This window comes from Carlito syrichta, unplaced genomic scaffold, assembly GCF_000164805.1.
Source record: "Carlito syrichta isolate Samal-C Ts95f unplaced genomic scaffold, Tarsius_syrichta-2.0.1 Scaffold316419, whole genome shotgun sequence".
Lineage (NCBI taxonomy): Eukaryota > Metazoa > Chordata > Mammalia > Primates > Tarsiidae > Carlito > Carlito syrichta.
This window is the reverse complement of record NW_007260515.1, coordinates 282,391-305,795: the sequence shown is the minus strand read 5'-3', so window position 1 is coordinate 305,795 and position 23,405 is coordinate 282,391. Positions and strand designations below refer to the sequence as shown.

The window sequence follows — 23,405 nt, the reverse complement described above, 5'->3', positions numbered from 1 at the left end:
CCGCCACAAGACCTGGCCAGAACTTGGGATCTTTTGCTCACGAAGGGGCAGCCCATAAGGTGGTCCCTGGACAGTTACAGAAGGCACTGGGCTGGGGGTGCAGAGTCCTGGCAAGACTAACAGGGACAAAGACACTGGTTGTAAAACCATCTTTGGGGCTACAGCTTCTCTTGAAAACATGAGGCTGGGGGAGACTGACATCACGTACGGGATTATTCTAAGGACTTCCTGCTTAGAGAACAAAGTTCTTAAAAAGAAAGCCGGTCAGAAGGAAGCCGCCAAGATGTGGTCACCGGGGCCCCTGCTTAGCCCAAAATATTTGTTTTTTCCATGTGACTGTTTACAAGCGAGGCAGGAGATGGAGGAGTGCTCTCCTGCAGAGTGAGCTAAAGACATCACCCTCTGTGAAGAACTCAAATAAATAAAGCACACTTTTTTTAAACTCACCTTCCAACCCCGGATGTAAGACTGAACTACCAAGGCAGAACTCTTTATCTGCTGGTACCGTTTTTGTTGCTGTGGGAATAAAGGGGACAATATCAGCAGCCGTGGTTACTTATCTGCAATGCGTACACTACAAGGAGTGAGAAAGGGTGCTTCACTGAATGCGACTGGCACGTAATTGTCCACACTCCTTCTGGAAACCAATATGTAAAGACACCCAAATACCAAGCAGTACAAATTTATCACAGTTGACCCAAAGTATGCTTCAAGGATGCTAACTATAGTCATTTCGTTATTACCACCTGTTCTTCATATAACAGGGGCCCACATACAGAAGGTGCTCAGTAAATGCACACTGAAAAAAGACACACTGAGTTCTGCATCTGCTGTGGCATGTTCTCTCTTCTGGGTGTCATTTCTCACCATGTTACTTACTGGGCCCACCTCAAATCTCACCAGTTCCTTCAGGTTTGCTCTTTTTCCTCTGCCTCAAGCTGGGAAATCAGTGAGAAATTTAAGCAAACTGATACCAATCGACTAGACATTTATGTATTGAACCCCTCCCTCGTAGAAAAATGACAGAACTATGAGGATATATACGTGGATCTGACTCTCTGCCCTCAAGGCCTTAAAGTGGACACAAGTTAATAGTGCAAAGAGTAATCAGCACCCTGGGATAGATGGACAGCAGAGAGCACACAGGCGGGCTCAGACGTGACAGGGTCACTTGTGGGTAGGGAGGGCGGAGAAGCCAGAGAGACTCCCAGTTTTGGCTTAGCAGGCTCAACGCCCAGAGGCCTTCCTTTCTGGCAGGGAGGAGGCCTCAGAATGAGAGTGGCTGCAACTCTCTACCCAGAAAAGTTTGAGCTGTTAGAACATTTAATTTGGAAGACACACCAGAACATGGGCATATCTGATTAAAACCCCCAGAATTCCACAAAACAAGGGTCACATTGTGATCTTTCTCTTTAGACATGCTAGATGGTGCATCTCCTGTTCATTGAGGGACAAGATGCCTTCCAAGAGTCCAGGCTACATTTTGGTAGGTCAGAGGTCATGGAGGGTGACATAATCAACAGATGGGTAGCAAAACAAAAGAGGATGCCAAGGAGAAATGCCAAGAGGACCCTGGGAACCCTGGGACCTCAGACATGCCACTCACCTCTGAGCCTCAGTTTCCCCATCTGTCAAACGATGAGCTGGGACACCTCTAAGATTCCTCCCAGAGTAATCTTCCATAGACATGTGAACAAGCTATGTCTATGATACCCAACCATCACTTCTGACATCTACTTGGTACCTCTATGTTTGCTTTTTTAATTTCTAAATGGCTTTAAAAGAACTGTATCTCACTTGAAAATTTATCTCCAGGAGTCATGAAATATCATGAAATATGGAATAATTTAAAAATAACTAGTAACTGAAAAAAAGCTTTCAGGAAATCCTTTGAGTTATATGAGTTTATGGAGTGAAAATAAAGAGTTTACTCACTGGCTTGAGTAGCATGTAGTTAACTGGCTGAGGTATATAGTCCAAATTTTAAAAGAGACAGAACACTAGACAAAGTTACTGCTTTCTCTAAAGCTGGGCTATTACTTGTTTTCATTCTACACATTAATATTGTTCCCAACTCGGCCATTGTGAATTAATGATACACGGTGGCTTTTTTTCACCTGGTAATGTAAAAGCTCTATATTGGGAGGGAGGGTGTACACAGAACTTGCTGTTCCTGGTTGCTTACATCACCTGTTCCTGGCCATCGTTCTGATCAGAGGCCCCTCCCAGAAGGTCTTCTGTGATTGCTCTACATGGAATTATAGCCAACTCCCTGCTACTCTATCTCCGTTCTTCATTTCCTTCCTAGCGCTTACAACCATTTGTCATTGTTCTGATTATTTATTTGCTTAAATGCATGCTGGACTTTAGGAAGTCAGGAATTAGGGTGTTTTGTCTTCACTGCTATTCCCAGAGTCTGGTAGAGCAGGTGTTTCAAATAATCTTTGCAGAATCCAAGATAGATAAATCTAGTACATCTGTCAACTTAGATTTTCTTAAAGACCCGAAAATAAGAAATGATAAAAGGGACTCCCAGAGGACTGGCTATTTAACACTTCTCCCTTTCTCAAGCAAAAGGAAAATGGAGCATCAGAGCTAGGCAGCATTGCTCAGCACAGAGGAGACACCATTGCCACCAGGCCAGGTGACGACAGTCCTTCGCTTCTTTGTAGAATACATCCGAATGTCTGTCACTCACGTGGCTGGACAGGTTCATACTTTAAGACTGATATGGGCTGGGCTCGGTGGCTCAGCCTATAATCCCAGCTCTTAGGGAGGCTGAGGCGAGTGGATTGCCTGAGCCCGCAGGTTCAAAATCAGCCCAGGCAACTTGGCGAGACCTCATCTCTACAATAAAATAAAAATTAGCCAGGCATGGTGGTGCGTGTCTATAGTTCCAGCCACTCGGAAGGCTGAGGTGGAAGGATCACTGGAGCCCAGAAGGTCAATGCTGGGGTGGCCGTGAGCGTACCTCATTAATTTCTGAATCATGGAAATAATACATTAAAATGTATGACATGAGAGTAACTCAGCATAAATTATGCCTTGATCACATACTGCCTTGTAGAAAGCCTCTCTAAAGCTGAAAAAGAAGATGGCAAAGGAGGTGCGAGTGCAAATGTAATTTATTTTCCCACTCATTCTGTAGGGCGACAGCAGAGAACGGAATGGAAAAGCATCTGTCAGCAGCCTTCTTCTCACTGCAGCTCACTGCGTGAGAACAACCTAAGTTCAAGCCTAGAGGCAAGCCGCAGGTTCCTCTCAAGTCCATGGTGTGCCTCACCTAACATCTACAACCAAGTGAGGAGGAAATTCCAAATAGAAATTTCTTATTCCTTAGGTAAACAGACTTGATTACTGAATCTTTCCCCGTAGTTAAAAGGGTCAGATACCAAAGGACTAAAGAAAATCCAGCCCTTGAACCAAAACCAGAATTCTGCTAAAACACGGCCTTAAGCTTTCTGGAATTAAAGCCATCTTCAATGCCGCACAATATAGGGAGAACAGTCAATCACTTTGTAAAATTGACCTAACCCCAGTCAAAAGGTGAAGTAGCATCATCTCTTTCAATCTGATGACCAAATTAAAGACACACATTTCCCACTCTGTATACCTAGATCAGGAGAAGGCAGTGCGGTATACTGAGCTTGGTCCATATACCAAGATCAAGGGAAGGCTGTGTGGTATACCGAACTTGGTCCACAGACGTAGATCAGGGGAAGGCTGCATGGTACACTGAGTTTCATCCACAGACCTAGATCAGGAGAAGACAGTGTGGTATCTGAGCTTGAGCTCAGAAACTATCTTGGGTTCAAATTCTAGTTATGTGTCCCCGTACAAGTCACCTAACAGTGAGGTGCCTTAGTTTTCTCATCTTCAAAAAAAGAATCATAAGAGCATGCATTTATCTCCTGAGGTTGTCGGGAGAATTAAATATGTAAAAACTACATACACGGTATACAAGTACCTAACCAGGACTGTCAAAGCAGCAGTGTTATGAGAGGTTAAAAGTGACGGCACCCGTACCGCGTATCTCCTGTACCAGGCTGCAACCACGACTTGGCTACTCTTCATCAGCAGGAAGCGCGTGCGACACTTCCAGCCCCGGTAGACCTTCTGGATGAGTGTGGCCAGGTCCTCGAGCCGCCGCTTCCTCAGGTCTTCCAGCTTGAAGAGCTGATAAAAAAAAATGACAGACGGACGTATCAAAAATCCTCTGTAGCCACACAGGGAGGGAATCCTCCAAAGATGAGACACCGTAATACCGGAAACCATCATGTTGAGGAAGAAAACTGAATCCTAACAATTGTGCGTACTATGGAGAGTGGCTCAGGAGAAAATTATTTTGATGAATTCATGAAAGATTCACAATTTTGACTCCAGTAATTCAGAATTTGTGACAAATCAGAGAGGGGGACGAATGCTCCGTTCCCTCCACATTTTGGATGAAGATGCACATGACTAATAAAACACAGATGCTGGCAGATTCTCTTCAACAATGTAAATACTTTCCAAAATCTGTTTCCAAATTACCTTTTAATTGCTACACTAATTCGACTTCATGCTCATTTATTCATTCCCTTGGGGTTCTATGAGGCAGAATGTTAAAGGTGCTCTTTCTAACTTAAAAAAGTTTTCTTTTTAATGCCTTCTCCTACCTCTAAATAATAGGACTGTGATTCCCAAAATTAATGTGTAATCCAGATATTACAAATACAGACTGAATCCGCCTGCCCTTGCTATGAATTGGGGAGCTTGTGTTGTTACAGTAACAGTTTCTTTATGATTTCCTAAACGTTGTAAAATAGTCCTTGAACTACCAGATCAATGACTTTGACAGTTCATAAAACATACACATTTCCCATTATCTGTTATCTGCCCTGTCCTCATGGTCATTTGCAGATAAATGTAAGAGTGTGGCGTTCATAGTAGCATCTCAGGTGATGTTATAAAGTTAAACAGCTTTTAAGAAGTGGCCTAAATGAGGCCGTGTGTGGTGGTTCACACCTGTAATCCCAGCACTTTGGGCGGCTGAGGTAGGAGGATGGCTTGAGCCCTGCAATTCGAGACCAGCCTGGGCAATATAGCAAGACCTCGCCTCTAAAATAAAAAAATAAAAAGTTGCCTATATGAATCTAACTTAATTTCAGAGCATAAACGTTTTGGTTACATACTGTTCTTGGGTTTCGAATGAATATCTTTGATCTACCAAAGGAGTATTCTTCCACAGGAATCTCCAGTTCATTAAACAGGACCTCCACACCAGACCTTAAGAAAATAAACAAGATAAAAACAATGAGTTTTCTGAGTTACAATAGCTTTTATATTAGCTTGTATCGTGATATCAGGTGGTTAAAAAAAAAATCACTTCATTTCCAAAGGTAACTACTCTTTCTGTAATCATCCTTCCATCACAGAATTCCCCAAGTTAACCCAAATCCAACAAACACTAAAAAAGTAAATCTGGGTTCAGAACAATGTATTCTAAGGAAATGTGGCATCAAAGTCAATTTCTGGACTTCAAAGAAGAGGCAATTCTTGCGTCAAACTTCCTCATCATGATATCCCAGCCAAGGCCAGGATGGCGTGTAAGAAACTCACAACTACCCTGAACCCACTCAGTGAGTTCCTGAAAACATTGTAAACATTGTTCCTGCCCCTAAGAGAGTGGGCAGGTCCCAAGAAAGAGTGTTGAGTGCCAGGTCAGCAAGGCGCTGGAGAACAAAGGTCTTACATGGCAGGAGCAGGGCTGGACTTGCTCTGGTCTCTCCATCCTGGACCCCGGTTTTGACATCAATTTTTTTTTTTTTAGTAGAGATGAGGTCTTGCTATGTTGTCCAGGCTGATCTGGATGTTCTAGCCTTCAAGCAGTCCTCCTGCCTCAGCCTCCTAAAGTGCTGGGATTAAGGCGTGAGCCACCACGCCTGGCTATATCAGTCTTTAAAACTAAATCTTGGCAGAGCATGGTGGCTCACACCTATGATCCCAGCACTTTAGAAGGCCGAGGTAGGAGGATTACTTGAAGCCACAAGTTTGAGGCCAACCTGGGCAACATAGAGACCTCGTCTCTACAAAAAGTCAAAAAATTGGCCCGTGTGATAGTGCGTGCCTATAGTCTCAGCTACTCAAGAGGCGGGTGGGGGGAAGGATCACCTGAGCCCAGGAAGTCAAGGCCGCAGTGAGCTGTAATCAAGCCACTGAACTGCAGCCTAGGCAACAAAGCGAGACCTTGCCTCAAAACAAAAACAAAAAAACACACAAAAAAAGAAAAAAAAAACTAAAAAGACAAATTTTGCTTCACCAACCTAGACCAGACACCAGACAGGGAGTGAACACACATTCCGTATTATGGTACACATTTACCATGATACCCTGGAAGTCAGCAGTGGGAACTGGAATAGTACCTAGATCCCACATGCTGCTTCACTTAGGCATTAGAGACCATACACTATGCCTGGAGCTTCTAGATCTTCTTACAATGCAGAGTGAGTGTCTTAATACCGGTGATGTTCCCGTAGAAGGTCAGGACACAGATCATGTGGGGCGATACCAGTGTAGTGAAATGAAATCCCCAGTTCTTGCCGAGGTCCATGAAGCAGGCATGCCGGTCCTCTGGTAGTATTCAGGGGAAAGCATCTACACTCGCAGAGAAAGGGCACCCTCTCTAACTGGCAAGAGCAGAAGGCGGTTGTTGATAGGCCAGGCTGACTTCTCTCCTGCAGTGGCGGCCGCCAGTCCACAGGTCTCTCTGCACGCAGGACAGCTTGCAGGGCTTGAGGAAGCTCAGCAGGATGGGCCTGCAGTGTCCAGCACTATCTGGGTCTGGATGGGTGAGTACATTCAGGGCAGACCACTAAAGGCCAAGTCCAAGCCACATTCTCCAACCCAGCTTCCTTAGCAATAATGCTGAGACTATGAATCCCATCAGCTCCTGATACCTGTATCTCAGCTGGTGCAGACCTAGGCAAAGAGGGGTACCCAAGCCAGGCATGGTGTCTCACGCCTGTAATCCCAGAACTTTAGGAGGCTGAGGTGGGAGGTTCACTTGAGCCCAGGAATCCAAGTCCAGCCTGGGCAACACAGCGAGAACTTGTCTTTACAAAACAAACAAGAGTGGGCCCGTTCACCTCTACCCAATGACTCTTCCTGGGGACAAATTTCTGTGAAAAGTGACAAGCTGAGAATGGTGGATACTCCAATATGCCTACAACTCTCCCCTTCTGTAATTCTACACAAAGACAGTAAGTCTTCTACACACAAACCTTCAAGTTGCGAACTTTCAAAGATGTGCGTTCATATGTCCAATAATGTAAGTTAGTTCATGTGTCTGACATACGTCGCCACATGTGTGCATCCTCTACAAGTGGTTGTGCTTTTGTGTACTTTGCTGTACAGTACTGCATAGGCTATAGTACAGTATTTTTATGCCAAGCCCAGGATGTCTGGAAGCAAGTATAAAAGCAGCAGACATGTTGCTGGTACTGTACTACTGAAAGTGTACTTTTCAAGGCACTGTATTATAAGGTTAAAAAATGTTCTCTTTGTTTTTTGTGACTGTTTTCTATTTATTATTCGTGTGAAAAGTATTATAAACCTATTACAGTAGAGTACTACATAGCTGATTGTGTTAGCTGGGTACCTAGGCTAACTCTGTCAGACCTATGAACAAATTGGACTTACAGATGCGCTCATTCATATGTAGGGGACTTACTGCATACATATAAAATACAGATTACCGCCTACATGCTTATGGTAGGCATAGTTTTACAATTTTATTATCAGACAAGTTCCAAATATAGATTTATCTCTTTTTATTTTGGGGGGACAGGGTCTCATTCTGTCACCCAGGCTGGAGTATAATGGTGCGGTCATAGCTCACTGTAGCCTCAAAGTCCTAAGATCAAGTGATCCTCCCATGTCAGCCTCCCAAGAAGCTGGGACTACAGGCATGCACCACTACGCCTGGCTAATTTTGTAATTTTTTTTTTGTAGAGACAAGGTCTCACTAGGTTGCCCAGGCTGATCTCAAACTCCTAGATTCAAGCAATCCTCCTCCCTCAGCCCCCCAAAGTGAGTCATCATGCCTGGCCTCTCAAATGTGGATTTAATAAGTGCTGTTTTGACCTTCAAGAAAATCGAGACCTCTATAAATAACCAAGAATTAGGACAAAATGATATTGTAGGAGAAGAGGGTCCAAAACAGAGGTTATACCAAATTTTCGAAGAATTCTCTTTTGCCTAACAGCATGTGGGAAAAAATGCATTATTTGCTATACTTAAGATATTCATTATTAAATATGGTCCACGAATTTCTTACCTGGCTGGTCCTTTCCAGTGAGGCCATGTTTGTTTACAAAGCATTTTGTATCTTTCCAGGCAAGGTTCATAGGCCTGCCTGAAGGCATAGCCTGCCCTCCGCACGCGGACATTCTCTAGAAGGCCCAAGTATCTGATCTGATGGCACACCAGAGCCTCATTGAAGATGTGGGCAGCCTTTTTATCATTTGGTTTGATACACCTAAGAGATTACACAGATTCAGTCTCATCTTCTGCCTCTCATGGGTGTAACTATCCATGTTTTACAAAGTATTTTATGTACAATCATTTCACAATAACATCATCATTTGTTATTCTTGGGAAGCCTAGTCATTTCCTTTGAAATTATTTCACATCATTTTACAACCACCCAAAAATAAACACACATTGCATATGTAGCTATCTAAAAAAAGAACACATGCAACACCACGGATGAGTTTCTTTGACATCTCATCGGGCAAAAGAAGTCTGACCAAAGAGAACATGTGGCATGATTCCATTTACATGAAGTTCAAGCCAAACGAATCCATGGTTAGAAATCAGTGGTGCTGTTACTTCTGGAAAGAGGTAGTGACGGGGACTGACATGGAAGGGGCTCAAGGGAACCTTCTGGAATGATGGAAATGTTTTACATCTTGGGCTGGATGGGATAACACAAGTGCGTATGCAAGTAAAAATTCAACAAGCAGCCAGGCTAGTAGCTCACTCCTGTAATCTCAGCACAGTGAGACTTCATCTCTACAAAAAAATTAAAAACTTAGTTGGGCATGGTGGCACGTGCCTGTAGTACCAGCTACTTAGGAGGCTGAGGAGGAAGGATCACCTGAGCCCAGGAGGTCGAGGCTGTGATAATCCATGAGTGTGCCACTACATTTCAATTTGGGCAAAAGAGGAAGACTCCAACTCACAAAAAAAATCAACAAGCTCTTCAATTAAGATCCATGCACTTTACTGTATAGAAATCATGCCTCATCAAAAAAGATTAAAAAACCCTGTTGCCTCCCTGTGTTTGTTCTTTTTAACAGGACATGTGCTGCCCAGGTAACGACTACACTTTCCAGAAGCCTTTGCAGGCAGCTGTGGCCAGCTGAGCAACTGCTAGCCACTAGGATCAGAGGAAAGGAATGTCTGTGTTTCTGCCTGGTCCTCTCCTGCTCACTGCTGGCTATGGATACTGACATGGAGGCAGCCATCTTTGACATGTTGACGAAGAAAACACCCCAGAAATGGCAAAGCTGCAAAACAGAAGGAGCTGCCATAGCAGCCCTGGTGCCTTCACACTTAGACGTGATACAAGGATAAAATATCCATCTTATTTAAGTCATTGTTAGTTTTGGATCACATTGCAGCAATCCTGTGTCCCATAATACAATTATTAAACATTCACGATTGCAACTATCTAATGACAAATGTCAAGTAACTGTACACTTACACAATAGGTGAACAATTACATCTTAGCCAGTTTGGCCTTGGTATTTTGCTTTTCCTTTTACCATTTATAAAAATAATGTCTACACTTTGACTTAAAAAGGTAGACAGATCAATGAGACAGCCTACTAAGTTCAGAGCCCTACATATGAGGAGGGACCCCCAAAAAACAATTTATTTTTTTAAAATTGTGTATAGATTCTTATAGGTTTAAACTTCAGTCACCTTCAAAATACTCTCCATTTGGTGCAATACACCTATCAAGATGCTTTTTCCACTGCTCAAAACAGTTTTTGAACTCATCAATTTCAATGCCTCTTAGAGCTTCTGCTGTTTTTTGTTTCACCTCTTCTATGTTGGCAAAATGTTTCCCTCTTTGAAGACTCTTTTCATTTGGGGAAACAAACAAAAGTCGCTTGGGGGGAGATTGGGCAAATAGGGAGGGTGGGGTGTGGGGTCACCCCGTATTTGGTCAAAAACTGTGGAACACTCAGGGCCTAGCAGGCAGGTGCACCATTATGGTGGAAGCACCAGTCACTTGTTTGCCACAACTTAGGATGTTTCTTCCGCAAATCGTGATACAAACTTCTAAAAACTTCTAGATAAAAACTCTGATTGACTGATCTGAAGAAAAAAATTCTAAGTGTACTACAAGTGGCCCACCCTCTAAAAGATAATCCCAGGTATTTTTGCCCCCCACCATATACATTCAACTGATTATCATCAAAGCCAAAATGAAAAAATGAAAAATAAAAATAAAAGAGGTTATTTTATTTTCAATATGGTGGCAGATCAACAGGATATCTAAATGGGGGGAAAACAGACCTAAACATGAAATCTCAAACTACAAAGCTTCTATCAGAAAATACATGATAACATATACTCACAAACTTGGGGTTTATTAATTAAGATTTCTTAGAGAAGATGCAAAAACCACAAGAGGAAGGTGAATTAAAGAACTTTCTAAGGTGATGGAAATGTTTTATTTCTTGACAAAAGTAACTACAGGAAGTTTCTTTTTGAAAATAAGATCCTCTCCAATGTAAGTTCTAAGCTGACTGCAATCAAACCAGGAAGATTTCGCCTACTTATATTTCTACTAATATAAGTATCAGATAAACAAGCCAAGCACAAAAATGTTCTTCATTCTAGTTTCCTCATAACTGAAGTTTCAAAAACAACTGTAGAAGCTGTTTGTGGGTCTGGCATGCTACCTGAAACCTGACCCATCAGACACACACCTTCTATTATCTGGTTCCCCAAATACACACATGGCAAACTCTAATCCCAGTTGGTCTTTACTGAACCTTGACAGAGTTTTATCTAAGGTGCCACGGAAGCAGGAAAAAGAGAGACCAAGACTTTTAAGTTGTTGCCTTGAGAACATCTAGGTTGTCTTAGGAAGCATTACTTTCCCCAGGCCCACACCACTCACAGGGAGGAAGAGGCCCACGACTCCTAGCAAGCACCAGATCTGTAACTACAGCCCCACTTGCTCGGCTCTAAGTTAAAATAGAAGAATCCAAAATGAAGCCAACAGAAGAGTTTTCTGCAAAACTCTGACCAGAAAAAACATTTACATTTTGTTTCTTAACTTATTAAAAAAATTGAAACATACAGAAAATTGAAAACCTCTGGATGCCAACCCACAAGCTTCATTTCGTATCCGTTATCATTCCCCACTTTTTTTTCCTTCATTTTTTTTTTTTTGCTATCTTATTTTTTAGGCCAATCCCAGAAACTGCATGATTTGATCTGTAAGTACTTCAGTTATCCTCTGCATGGGCTACACTCAGATTTAAGGAGACGGGAAAACGTGATTCCTTCAGAGTGTGCTCACACTCGAGGTGTCGAAGGATTGTATGCACCAGCAATACCTGATATAGTTTGGGTTCTTGGTCTGCAGGTTCTTCATCAGAGTGGCAACGGACGCCTTGAACTGTGAACCAGCTGTGGGAGGCCTTTTCAGGTTGATCTTGGCGGGGTTCCCTTCGGGGAACAAAGACTTGATGAGGGCATGGCTGGCCTTCCACATGGCTTGGGACAGGTCTCGGTAGAGAAGGTCATTGTTTTTGTCAACAAAGCCTTCTACCTGGTACAGCACCTACGGACAACACAAGGAACTCAACAGCTGGCACGCCGCACACGCTAATGTCAAACACCTATCAAAAACTCTCCCAGTCCAACTACATCATAGTCCCTTCCCTCACCATAAACAAGTCCCCAGCGCACCACCACTCTCTCATACCAAGTTTGCCTCCAAGTTTAAATTCCATCTGTCTACATTGCAGAAGAGATCAAAATAAATTCTATTACCATTCAGGATTTGCAAGAATAATCTCCAAAAATGTTATCATAACATTTTCAAAGGAGTTGGGATTTTTTTGGTGTTTGAATATATTTTGAGGTTTCACTTTTATTTTTTAGCTCGCATGTACTAATTCTAGTCTGTTTAAAAGTAGACAGGGGAAAATAGAAATAACAGTAACATTTTTATAGATACCCTGAAGCAGCAGAGAAACTAATCAGAAACGTTATCTTTTCATAATATGGGTTAATAGAAAATAATGAGCTACCAAGTCCTAACATTTTGAAATTAAAGGTAATTTAGATACTACACACTTAATTTTTTTACAAGTACATAATTAAGAACTTTGAAATTTGTAATCTTATAAGAAAGGAAGTATTATTCTAATTAATAATCTTTTGGGATTCTAAAAACAAATCATTTGCCAAGTGCTTTGGACTATCTTTAGATATTAGAAGACATAAGATTAATTCCCTTGATTAGTAATCAAATTAGTGCTTTTTAAAAAAAGTAGATGTTTTCTATGTTGTTTCAAAACCTCAATCTAAGACTTCATCATTTTTGCTAAATGTCTTGTGCTTTTAAAACTTTATTTGAAGTCTTTAGTGCCTCCTAATTTTTACTGGCAAATCTCCTTTATTAGTGTTGGCAGATATTTTTTATAGGATAGCTTAGAGCTTGAAAATAACAAAATTGACTTTTAAAGTTTATTTGGACTCTTCATTAAGCCCACTGGCTTTGCTTTCGGTTCTTCATGTTGTTAGAAAGATTTTGTTAATTCACGGTCCAGATTCTATTTCTATTGGACATGAACTAATCCAAGTATCTCAGCAGCCCGACTTGACCTCCCGCATTGACAGCGCCAGGCATTCTCTCTCCAGGCGCGGCGGGGACCTCCCAGCTGCCTGTACCTTGCCAGCATAGTGTTGGATCCGGAAGCAGCTGTGGGGCAGGGTCGTGTCGTTGAGGAACCTGGAGCACTTGCTCATCCTGCTCTCAAAGTGCTGGTGGGTGGCGCAGACTTGGTTGAGCTTTTCTAGGAAGGTCTCGTCGGTGACTGTGCCGGGCCGCAGGCATTCTTCATCCAGCATGGCCAGGATGCCATTCGTGTTCTGGGAGAAAGGAAATAAAAAAGGTTCCTTCCTTCCTCGTTGTATTGTTTCAATAATTATTCCTAATTGCACATCAAACACAACTTAGTCATGAGAAAATTCTCTTCATTTACAATGAAAAGCTGAGAGTCAAAACAACGAACAAAGGCCGTACAAATCAGCCCCTTTCCAGAGGGTCTCAGGTGTGCATGCTGGGGACAGGGGGAGGGTGTCTGTCTCAGCTCAGCCTGTAATCCCACACCTTGGGAGGTCGAGGTGAGTGGATTGCCTGAGCCTGCAGGTTCAAGACCTGCCTGGGCAACTTGGCGAGACCTCATCTCTACAATAAATCAAAAATCAGCATGCGCCTGTAGTCCTGGCTACTTGGAAGGCTGAGGCAGAAGGATCGCCAGAGCCCAACAGGTTGAGGCTGCAGTGGCTGGTAGCGTGCCACTGCACTCCAGTCTGAGCGACAGAGTGAGTCTCCAACTCAAAAAACAAACAAAAAAACTGTTGGAAAAAACAAGTTAAACCTCAAAGATTCAAACAAATCCAAAAGTCACCAACTGCTGTGACAATACAGTCTCCACAACATGCTGTCACCAATCACAAAGCACAGTCTTCTAAGGCCATTACTTGATTCATACTTAAGAAGAAAATCGGCTGGCCAGACACAGTGGCTTATGCCTGTAATTCTGGCACTTTAGGAGGCTGAGTAAGGAAGATTGCTTGAGCCTAGGAGTTTGAGAGCAGCCTGGGCAACACGTTGATACCTCATTTCTACAAAAAATAAAAAAATTAGCTGGGCGTGGTGGCACCTGTAGTCCCAGCTACTAGGAAGGCTGAAGCAGAAGGATCCCCTGGGCCCAGGTCAAAGCTGCAGTGAGCTGTGATTTTTGTCACTGCACTCCAGCCTGGGCAACAAAGGGAGACTCCAATTCAGAAAAAAAAGAAAAAAAGGAAATGTTTCCAAATTGTTCATGTGTTCAAAACTAAGTTTATTTTCTAGGAAAAAAAAGCTGTCATTTGGGACGCTGCTCTTAACGATCATTGCAATCAAGTTCTTTTCAAGAATATCTGTTTGGAATAAGATTCTTGTTCCATATAGAACTTCTAAATGGATGTTAAACATAAGCAAAAATGAACTGGTTGCACATTCAGGCTCTGTAATCATATCTATCCCCATAGCAGTCAGCCCTAAACTGAACCAGAAGTCAGGAAGCTCCTGCTTTGCTAAATAAAGGTGGCGGCTCCTTGGATTCCCCTGCAGGGCCATCAGTATTAATTCCAAAAGCAGTCCATTCCACTGCCATCAACCCCACCCACTTCCACCAGGGCCAAGTTCCCCGTTCCTCCCTCGCTCACAAGGCTGTGACATCCTCTGACCAGCGTTTATTCATTCCACACAAAACCCAAGGGAAGTATGGGCTCTCGGGAATCGAGTGTGTTCACAACATCCGCAGAATAAACATGATTGTTTAATGATGTCAGGAGGAAACGCTTCCTCCGTGCACCCAGCTTCCTATGTGAACATGTGTTTCTACAATCATACGTGCAAGGGGAATCAGGGGCTGAGATAACCTAGTTAAATTAAGGGTATTACTAGGGCTCTAAATTTTTTTCTCCATTAAAGGAGACACATTGTGTCAAATTACTTCCTTCTTACAGGAAAATAACTAAGCATGCTGCTGTGTTTATGCAGGAAAATGTGCTAGTCAGAAATTCTGAAAATTAAAGTTCCCACAGCAAATTTCTTTACAAAATTTATAAGGCGATCCACTGATTTTCTGGATTTTAGACTAGAGTTTTGAAAGCCTTATGTGAATATTCGTGTTCTCATTCTAACTTGTTCAGATTTTTCAAAACCATGCTGTTTTTTAACTGAAAAAGTGATGCTTTAATATATCGTTTTTAATGTCCAATTTAATCAAAGATGAAACTTTCAGGCATATCTTGAATATTACAGAAAAAAATTACCAGCTAGTTACATAATTTCCAAAAAACTTGTTAAAGATGAATAGAAAATGATATGAGGGAGGGAACCAAAAAAGTCCCAGAATTATCTTTTGGAGGGCAGGCTTCTTGTAGTACAGGCTTTCCCCACTCAGTAAGTGTTCTAGGAACCCACTGGCATCAGTGTACCAGCTGGCATTGTTGTGAGAGGTGGCGCTGCGCTTCAATGATTTTTTTTTTGGTGAAGATTCTTTCAAACACATTGTCCATTTCATGATGAGTGATTTACAAGCGCCCTTGCCCACACCTGCTTAAGAGTGTTCAGCAGTTTTTGACCCAAAATAGCATGATCCCCACGCCCCATCCTCCCTATTCACCCAATCTCGCCCCCCACCAACTCTTTTTGTTTCCCTGGATGAAAAAAGTCCTCAAAGGGAAACATCTTGCTGATGAAACAAAAATCGGCAGAAGCACTAAAGGGCATCCAAATGGATAAGTTCAAAAACTGTTTTCATTAGTGGAAAAAGCATTTTGATAAGTGAACCACATCAAATGAAGAATACTTTGAAGATGTTAAATGTGTAAGAATACACAATTTTTTTTTCTTTTTGAGTTGGAGTCTCACTCTGTCGCCCGGACTGGAGTGCAGTGGCCGTTCCCGGCCACCGCAGCCTCGACCTGTTGGGGTCCAGTGATCCTTCCGCCTCAGCCTTCCAAGTAGCTGGAACTACAGGCACACACTACCACGCCCAGCTAATTTTTGATTTATTGTAGATGAGGTCTCACCAAGTTGCCCAGGTGGGTCTCGAACCCACGGGCTCAGGCAATCCACTCACCTCAGCCTCCCAAGGTGCGGGATTACAGGCTGAGCCACCGAGCCCGGCTACAATACACAATTTTTAATAAATAAATTTTTGGGGGGGTTCCCCGCTCATACATTTAGATCCTGTGCTGCTGTACCAAAACACAGTGCTCACCTACCACTTACTGCTAAAGAGACTGTATGTAGGCCAATAAAGTTTACGTACTGCCTCAATCTACCTGATCAAGGTCAGGAGTATTAGTAACCTCAAGAATACAACAAAGGGTTTCCTGGCTTTCAAACACAAATCAGTCTCAATTAATTCATTTATAATAAACTATAGAATATAATGTCAAAAACAAAAATCTTGGATTCGGAAGCTTATTAAAAACTACCCAACAGTTTTTCACACTTGAAAGCATTTTCATATACACATACTTGGGTCATCTGGAAAGTTCTGGGGTCCTCAGCTACCCGTGGTCACAGATGCGACACCCTTGTGAATCCTCTCTGAATGAATGCAAGATCTATACCTGAGACAGTTCAGCGGTCCCATGCAATTCTGCTCCAGAGGTTGTCCCTTTGTGAACAGTATCTCAATGTGAACAGTATGTTAAGATGTCACTGAGTTTTAGAAATGGAATAGATATTTTGACTTGGCAATACTCCCCAGAGCTACGGTCTGGATCTGGACTCCAGTCGCACAAGAAAGGCTGGTACATACAGGACCCAGCATCGGAAGGCCATAAAAGGGTTCTGTTTTACGACAGCAGGATGAGCATGGGGGAACCTGGTAAGTATCCAAATGTCCAGCTGCCTGTGCATGTGTTCAAGAACCGTGCATGGTCTCTTAGGGCTACAAGAAAGTCTCCAGAGCTCTGTAATTCCTTTTTTTAAAAAAAGTGCAAAATAGTGAAATTACTAATGCTTCATGTCGAGGGCAGTGAGACCATTGGTAGGTGGTGAATTCTATTACTAAAAAGTCCTTCAGGAAACTATACCAAGTACTCACATTTTCTATAAGGTCACAGATGATAGCATTATTGAAGTAGTCAATGTGAGTCCACTCTATATCCTAAAAATAAAGCACAACAAGGTCAAGTCTCACATGATGAAGCCACAATGCTACCATCCACAAAACAGACTCTGCCCATGTTGCTCTCTTCCACTACCTATCTGAATTTATTGCTTTACAGAATCAGTGCTGCAATATCATACTTGGTTTCCAGAACTTTCTCAACGCCATAGACCAGCCCTGACATGATCTGGCTGCAGTGTGTGCCCTTGGCCTGCCCTGAGTCTGCCTCCCTGTCCACGCTCCCATCTGCGGTGATTTCCCATGCATGTTGCTGGCCCTGAGCCCAACCCCTACTCCACAGGTCTTGGGTCAATATTACTTTGTGTATATTTACAGTGTTTATAAGGAAATCGGCTAGAACTTGATCTCAAGAATTTAAGGCCTAGATTTTTCTGTTCTTAATTTGTAATCACAGGGAAAAAATTATTTTAGAATCAATCTTGTACTTAGGAAAGTTAACTATTTCAAGGGTAAGTAAAGGCCAGTGCTAAGACAGTATTTTCAACGAAGACACTACAACCTACCACTGGCTCTCATGTCTGCTGCAAAGTCAAGTCTGTAAGGCCAAATGTAATCTTTCTGTGTCTGCTTATACTTTGTCCATAGTGTAAATATTTATTTTTCTTCTAAGGGGAGGAAATTAATTCATACAGCAAGTTAGGAGCCTTCCTATATATTCTTAAAAGTGTTTTAGACAATCTGTACCAATTGTTTTAAATGATACATCAAAGTCTGGGCATTCTCTTTATGATGAGAAGACAGGAAGAGAAGGAATCTTGCTTTGAGAGTATTTATGCTACCAAAAGTTGCCAGACAAGTATAAAACATCTTTAACATGTAGCGAACATTCTAAAATGAAGATGAAATTTTTATTATTTAGCTTTAGAGTAAATGGGTTGTTTCACTGGAATAACAAATCACACATTAGAAAAATCTATATTGAGATATCAAAAAAAAAGAGTTCAATGTCCTTAATGCCTAAAAATGACACTATAGAAAGAGGAGGAAAAATAGTGATTAACCAAATGCACAAAAAGGAAAAAAATATAAATATGATAAAATAATTCCTCCCTTTTTATTTTGTTTGAAATAACTAAATGAGATAATCCAATCACAGCATTAACTAAGATCTTGGTATGTAGTAAGCATTCAATAAACCTCTTATACATTTTGAAAAATCAATGCTTTCTGAGATTGAGCAAGGCTTCAAAATATTTGCAAATCTACTTACATCAATGACGACTTTTTTGGTGCACCACTCTCTAAGTATTGACAGATAGAGTCACACAGTATACAGTTTTCTGTATCAGGTTTCTTTCACTTAGCACAACACATCTGAGAACCACTCATCCTACTGTGGGTATCAACCACCCATTCCTTTTCATGGCTGAGTAGTAAACCATTGTATGCATATAGCACAACTATGTGTTTCTTCATTTCAGATTATTTTCTTAACACACTACTGTTGTACATCATTATACATGTAGTAGGTGCTCTGTAAATACCAGTTGGCAACCTCTATTCTCACTGGAATCCAATGAGAATAGAGGTTGCCAACTGGTATTTACTGAGCAGCTACTACATGCCAGGTATGTTGCTGGGGCATAGGGTACAGTACCAAAGAAAATCTCAGCTTAGACGTCACACCAAACACATTTTTAATAGACACAGTCTGATTAAACTTAAGACACATCTGACTCCAGGATCACATGTAGAATGTCTTCTGAGTCCAGAATTTATAATATGAGTACAAAAGGACCAGCATTCTAAAAAGTATCTCAACAGGTACTTGGTCTACTATCACGAGGAGAGAGGGCCTGCTAGAAGCCCAAACTGCATCTGCATGCAACCTGTTTATGTAGTAAACCCCCACAACTCTAAAATTAAAAAAAAATAAAAAGCACGTCCACCTTACCTCCCGTACATACTCCTCCTGCTCTTCCTTAAGAGTCAGTTCAATGAAGATCTGTTGCAGCTTTTCATTACAATAATTAATAATGAACTGCTCAAAGCTGTTGTCCTACATGGAAAAAAAAAAACGAACAAAGCCTTACACACCATGCTGCTAGCTCGCTCACGGCAATGACACTCAAACACCTCAACCCGTGAGAAACGCCACACATGGTCTTTCAGATCTAAACACAACCCAGCACACGGCTCCCAGGACAGATGCTTGCTCGCTGCAGGCATTTGAGGAGTGGGCACAAGTAATTGAATGAATGAAGTATACACAAATGACACAGCATTTGAAGGAGAAAGATCTTTAACTGACAGAGAAGCACCCTTCATATGGTTTCAAAAAGAAATTTCCTGAAGGATCAGCAAAGACACGTGAGATTCACAATCTCTATCACTAGGTTCTTGATCTTCCACTCTCAGGTGAAACTTCAAAGCTCAAGAAAACCTCCTGACCTCTTATTCCCCCACCCTGGGTCAGATCCCTCACTCCGACTCTTACATCCTGGCCCTTTTTATAAAATATGTTACACGGACATATGTGTATACAAGTCTACACATGTATAGGTCGGTTTCATATCCATCTGTTTCCTTAGACCGTACACTGTCAGCCATGAGGTTGACCATGCTCTCTTGCTCACCGATTCCCACGCCTCACACCTAGCAAGTACTCAAACTCAATACATCCTGGATGAGTGAATGGATGAATGAATGAAGTTCCTACCAAAGAGAGACCCAAGGGAGTTAAAACATTAAAAGCTTTTCCCTAGCTAGAAACAAGCTCACTCTTCTCAGAAGGCACATACCCTCATTATCAAGGAGGCTCATCAACCTTTCCCTCACATTAAAGCGAACTCTTCTGAGAGAAGCTCCACACCCAAATCATTTCTGAACAATCCACAGGGCTTAATGTACTGCTGCACAAACTGAGGGCACAAAATACATGTATGTTTTACCGAGAACCACACCATCCAGGAAGAGGTTGGTCCGGCAGCACTAAAATTTGTTATTTTCACCTCTATTTTCTTTCCTTGCCAAGAAAGGGTGTCACTAAAGCAAAGGACAGTATGACCCTACCACTGATCAACAGCTCTCCACCCACTGAGGTGGCCAGCCCTGGACTCATGAGCAAGGAAGGTCCACAAATAATGTATCATCAAAGCTCACTGCTCTTCATGAAGACGCAGAGCAACTGGCCTTCAAAATCCCTCCGTCAATGGCAAAAGCAAAAAAAGTCATCGTTTTTTGAAAGTTGATCTTTTAAAATCAACTCTGTCGTACCTAGGAAAATTTTAAGATGATACTTGTGATGCGCATCTGACCACATTCTTTCCTGGAAGCCAGTTAAGGATTTCTAATCACCAACAATGAAGTGATCAGAGGAAATGCTGAACTCAAAACCATAAATGACACATGTAAATATACTAGCATGACTTATCTTGCTAACGCTAAATTTAGTCAAGGATAAAAGTTTGTTTTTCTTCAGTCCTGAAGGGTCTCACTAAAGGGCAAACATTTATTTTCAATACTTTCAACAAATACAGTCTTCGACACAAAGGGCATTCCTCAGTACTCATTTTCACACACATTTTTAAAAGTCCTGTGCTCAAATACTCAGAGCTAATATTTTGGGTAGTGGCTGAAGTCAGTCTGTGTATAGACGCCTTGTTATTGTCATAATCACCATAAAGTCATTTTGTACATGAGAAAATCAAGACTTCTTATGTGGTAAAATATGCAACTACAGCAAATTAAAAACTTAAAATTTTAATGGCTTATGTGAGCAGATCCTTGTTTTACAAAACAAATTCATGGAATAAATCTTTTCTGCTATTTGGCAGTCTATGCCCAGGAAGTACTTCAACCCAAGTCTGCTAAATCATCAAATGTCAATTAATGAGGAGACAGGTAGAGAAAGTAAGGAGTGTCCTCAGACACTTGTGTGGCTATGAACAGTTTGAAGCACACTTCTCAACAGGACTATGAAATACACACAAGCAGATTAGAAACCAGAGGCAAAGCTTCACAGTTACAACACCACCTTAGGACTAAGCAAGAGCTAAGTTAAATTTGCCTTTAACCTTTACAAATTCCTGTGTGAATTCTGTATTTCATAACCACACAGTTGACCACTATAAAACTCACGCGGCTAGAGAAGCGGTTAGCACAGAAGCATGCAACAGACTGCACTGCAAACAGTTCATACTTACTGCATTCTGGCGCCAAAAGGGACAGATTATACAAAATGCAGTCAGTTCTTAATTAGCAACAAAATTCTAGAAGTAAATACTTATTGATAGTTATTCATTGTTACACATGACAGTTTTTACCATTTGGGCTCTATTTTTGATTGACATAAAACTTTGGACCAAGACACATGTCTGATCATTTCAAAAGATGGAACCACAAGATCTCAGACCTCCCCATGGGATCTGGATTGTGGTCCTGCCAGGGGAGAGCTACTCAGGATAAAAATGGTTTGACTGAAATAACAAGTAACCATGTAAGCTGCCTAAAGCTTTGTGGTTTCAGAATCCAATGCTTCTAAATTCTATATCATCTGGAAAAAGATGGCATGTAGGCCATCTATTCAAGGCTCACATCTACCCAAAGAAAGAGTCGGGGCAGATGGCAGATCCCCAAACAGTGAAAAGATCCGTGAAGACCCAGGAGTATCTGCCCTTTCCTGCTCCAGTGACCCACCTCTGTGTGCTACTACACTGAGCCTCCCCTTCGAAAACCAACAAGGCAGCTGAGCATGGTAGCTCACACCTATAATCTCAGTGCTTTGGGAGGGTGAGGCGGGACGATCACTTGAGGTCAGGAGTTCAAGACCAGCCTGGGCAACATAGCAAGACCCCACCGCTACAAAAAGCAAGCCAAAAAATTATCTGGGCCTGGTGGCACCTGCCTGTAGCCCCAGTTACTCAGGAAGCTGAAGTGGGAGGATCACTTGAGCCCAAAGTTTGAGACTGCAGTAAGCTATGATTATGCCACTGCACTCCAGCATGGGTGACAGAGTGAGACTTCATCTCTTAAAAACAGAAACAAAAACAAAAATACTAAAGTGGTAAGGAGAGAGTATTGTCCTTGTGATGGCCTAACAACAAAAACTTCACTCTCCAACCTTATTCTGCTGCTAAAAAACGAACAAAACAAACTCCAAACAATGTAGAAATTAACCTACTCTCCCACAGACACCAGCATCTATTGCAAACACACCCCCAAGGCCTCCAAATGTCATGATCTCCAGGGTGGTCATTATGGCAGCAAGGCTAAAGACACACACCTCGTGTGTTTTAAGTGCAAGTTGTTCATTTGGAGGGAAATGGGACTTCACAAGCGATTATAAGTAACTTGCAAAAATTTAAGAAACAAATAATTATCTGCAGAAACTTAAAGAACAGCTGGGCAACAGAGCATAGAACCCCAATGTGTACAGGTCCAACACATATCTCCATGCAGGCATTCAATTAACACCAGGTTTCGGTTTTCAACGGGGGTCCCCCTCCCCTTCATAAACAGCTAAAACAAGTCTAGAAACCATCACATGAATATGAAGGCACCAAGGCAACTTGATATTTGGAGACCTTTTGGTTTTGTCAAGAACCATGGGAGAAATCAGCAGTCCCCAGGCTGATCCCCTCACCCATGTCTCATGAATCAAAGTCTCCAAAGTAGGAAGTGGGCAGGGCCACCCTTGCGAATGACTCTGGCTTCCCTCTCCAGGTATCTACCCAGGACCCATGCAAGCAAGTCTTCTCCACATCTTTCCCACGTTCACCCCTAAAGACTGAGGGACACAACTGAAACTTTCAAGCACATCTTCAAACGAGTACGTTTTGGGATTTCCATTACACAATCCTCTTGAATAAAGCCCAAGCTGCTTCAGAGAGGACCGGTCAATAGCAAGATGCCCATTCTACCGTATTTACCACTCTATTTCCTACACATATATTACTACCATATTTACTTACTAATATGATGTTCACACAATATATATCAATTAGAATTGGAATGGTGAGCGCTTACTATGTTTAGAAGCATATAATATACCAAAATTTTAAACTTCGGGTCTTCTTTAAAAAATTCTAGACTTTAAGTTCATCATTTCAACAGAAAGAAACAGGAAATCATACTCCCAGAAGAGTTCATAATTAGTTACACTCTCAAGTATCAATCACAAACTCCCCCATGGAATGACTTTGAGATATATTAAAAATATTAGCCCATGTGTGTATTCTCCTTAGAAGCAGAGGAGGCTAAAGGTATCTTATGCTCTTTAAGGAAGACAGGTACTTTTCTAAAATCTTGTGTTGTTTAAGAACAATAAATGTTGAAAGGAATACAGTACGTGGAGGCAGCTCTGTGCCCTCTGTATTTGGAATGGTGAGATGGGAAGGAGTGAGCAGGTGACATTATGGGTTGCAGTGAGCAGTTACACATAAGACCATGACTTATGTAAGCAAAAAG

The 23,405-nt window shown here is 41.9% G+C and overlaps 1 protein-coding gene across 1 annotated transcript in view; it reads right to left on the bottom strand.

The window, feature by feature from the left end:
• The window catches only part of MYO1B (myosin IB), a 179,669-nt gene that overhangs the window by 28,624 nt on the left and 127,640 nt on the right, over positions 1 to 23,405 (bottom strand). The window contains exons 14-22 of the mRNA XM_021707169.1: positions 21,143 to 21,148; positions 18,892 to 18,996; positions 16,911 to 16,973; positions 12,964 to 13,164; positions 11,622 to 11,848; positions 8,318 to 8,518; positions 5,175 to 5,268; positions 4,027 to 4,176; positions 448 to 516 (exon numbers count right to left, since the gene is read on the bottom strand). Of these exons, the coding sequence (XP_021562844.1) occupies positions 448 to 516; positions 4,027 to 4,176; positions 5,175 to 5,268; positions 8,318 to 8,518; positions 11,622 to 11,848; positions 12,964 to 13,164; positions 16,911 to 16,973; positions 18,892 to 18,996; positions 21,143 to 21,148 (1,116 nt within the window). The remainder of the gene's footprint in view (positions 1 to 447; positions 517 to 4,026; positions 4,177 to 5,174; positions 5,269 to 8,317; positions 8,519 to 11,621; positions 11,849 to 12,963; positions 13,165 to 16,910; positions 16,974 to 18,891; positions 18,997 to 21,142; positions 21,149 to 23,405) is intronic.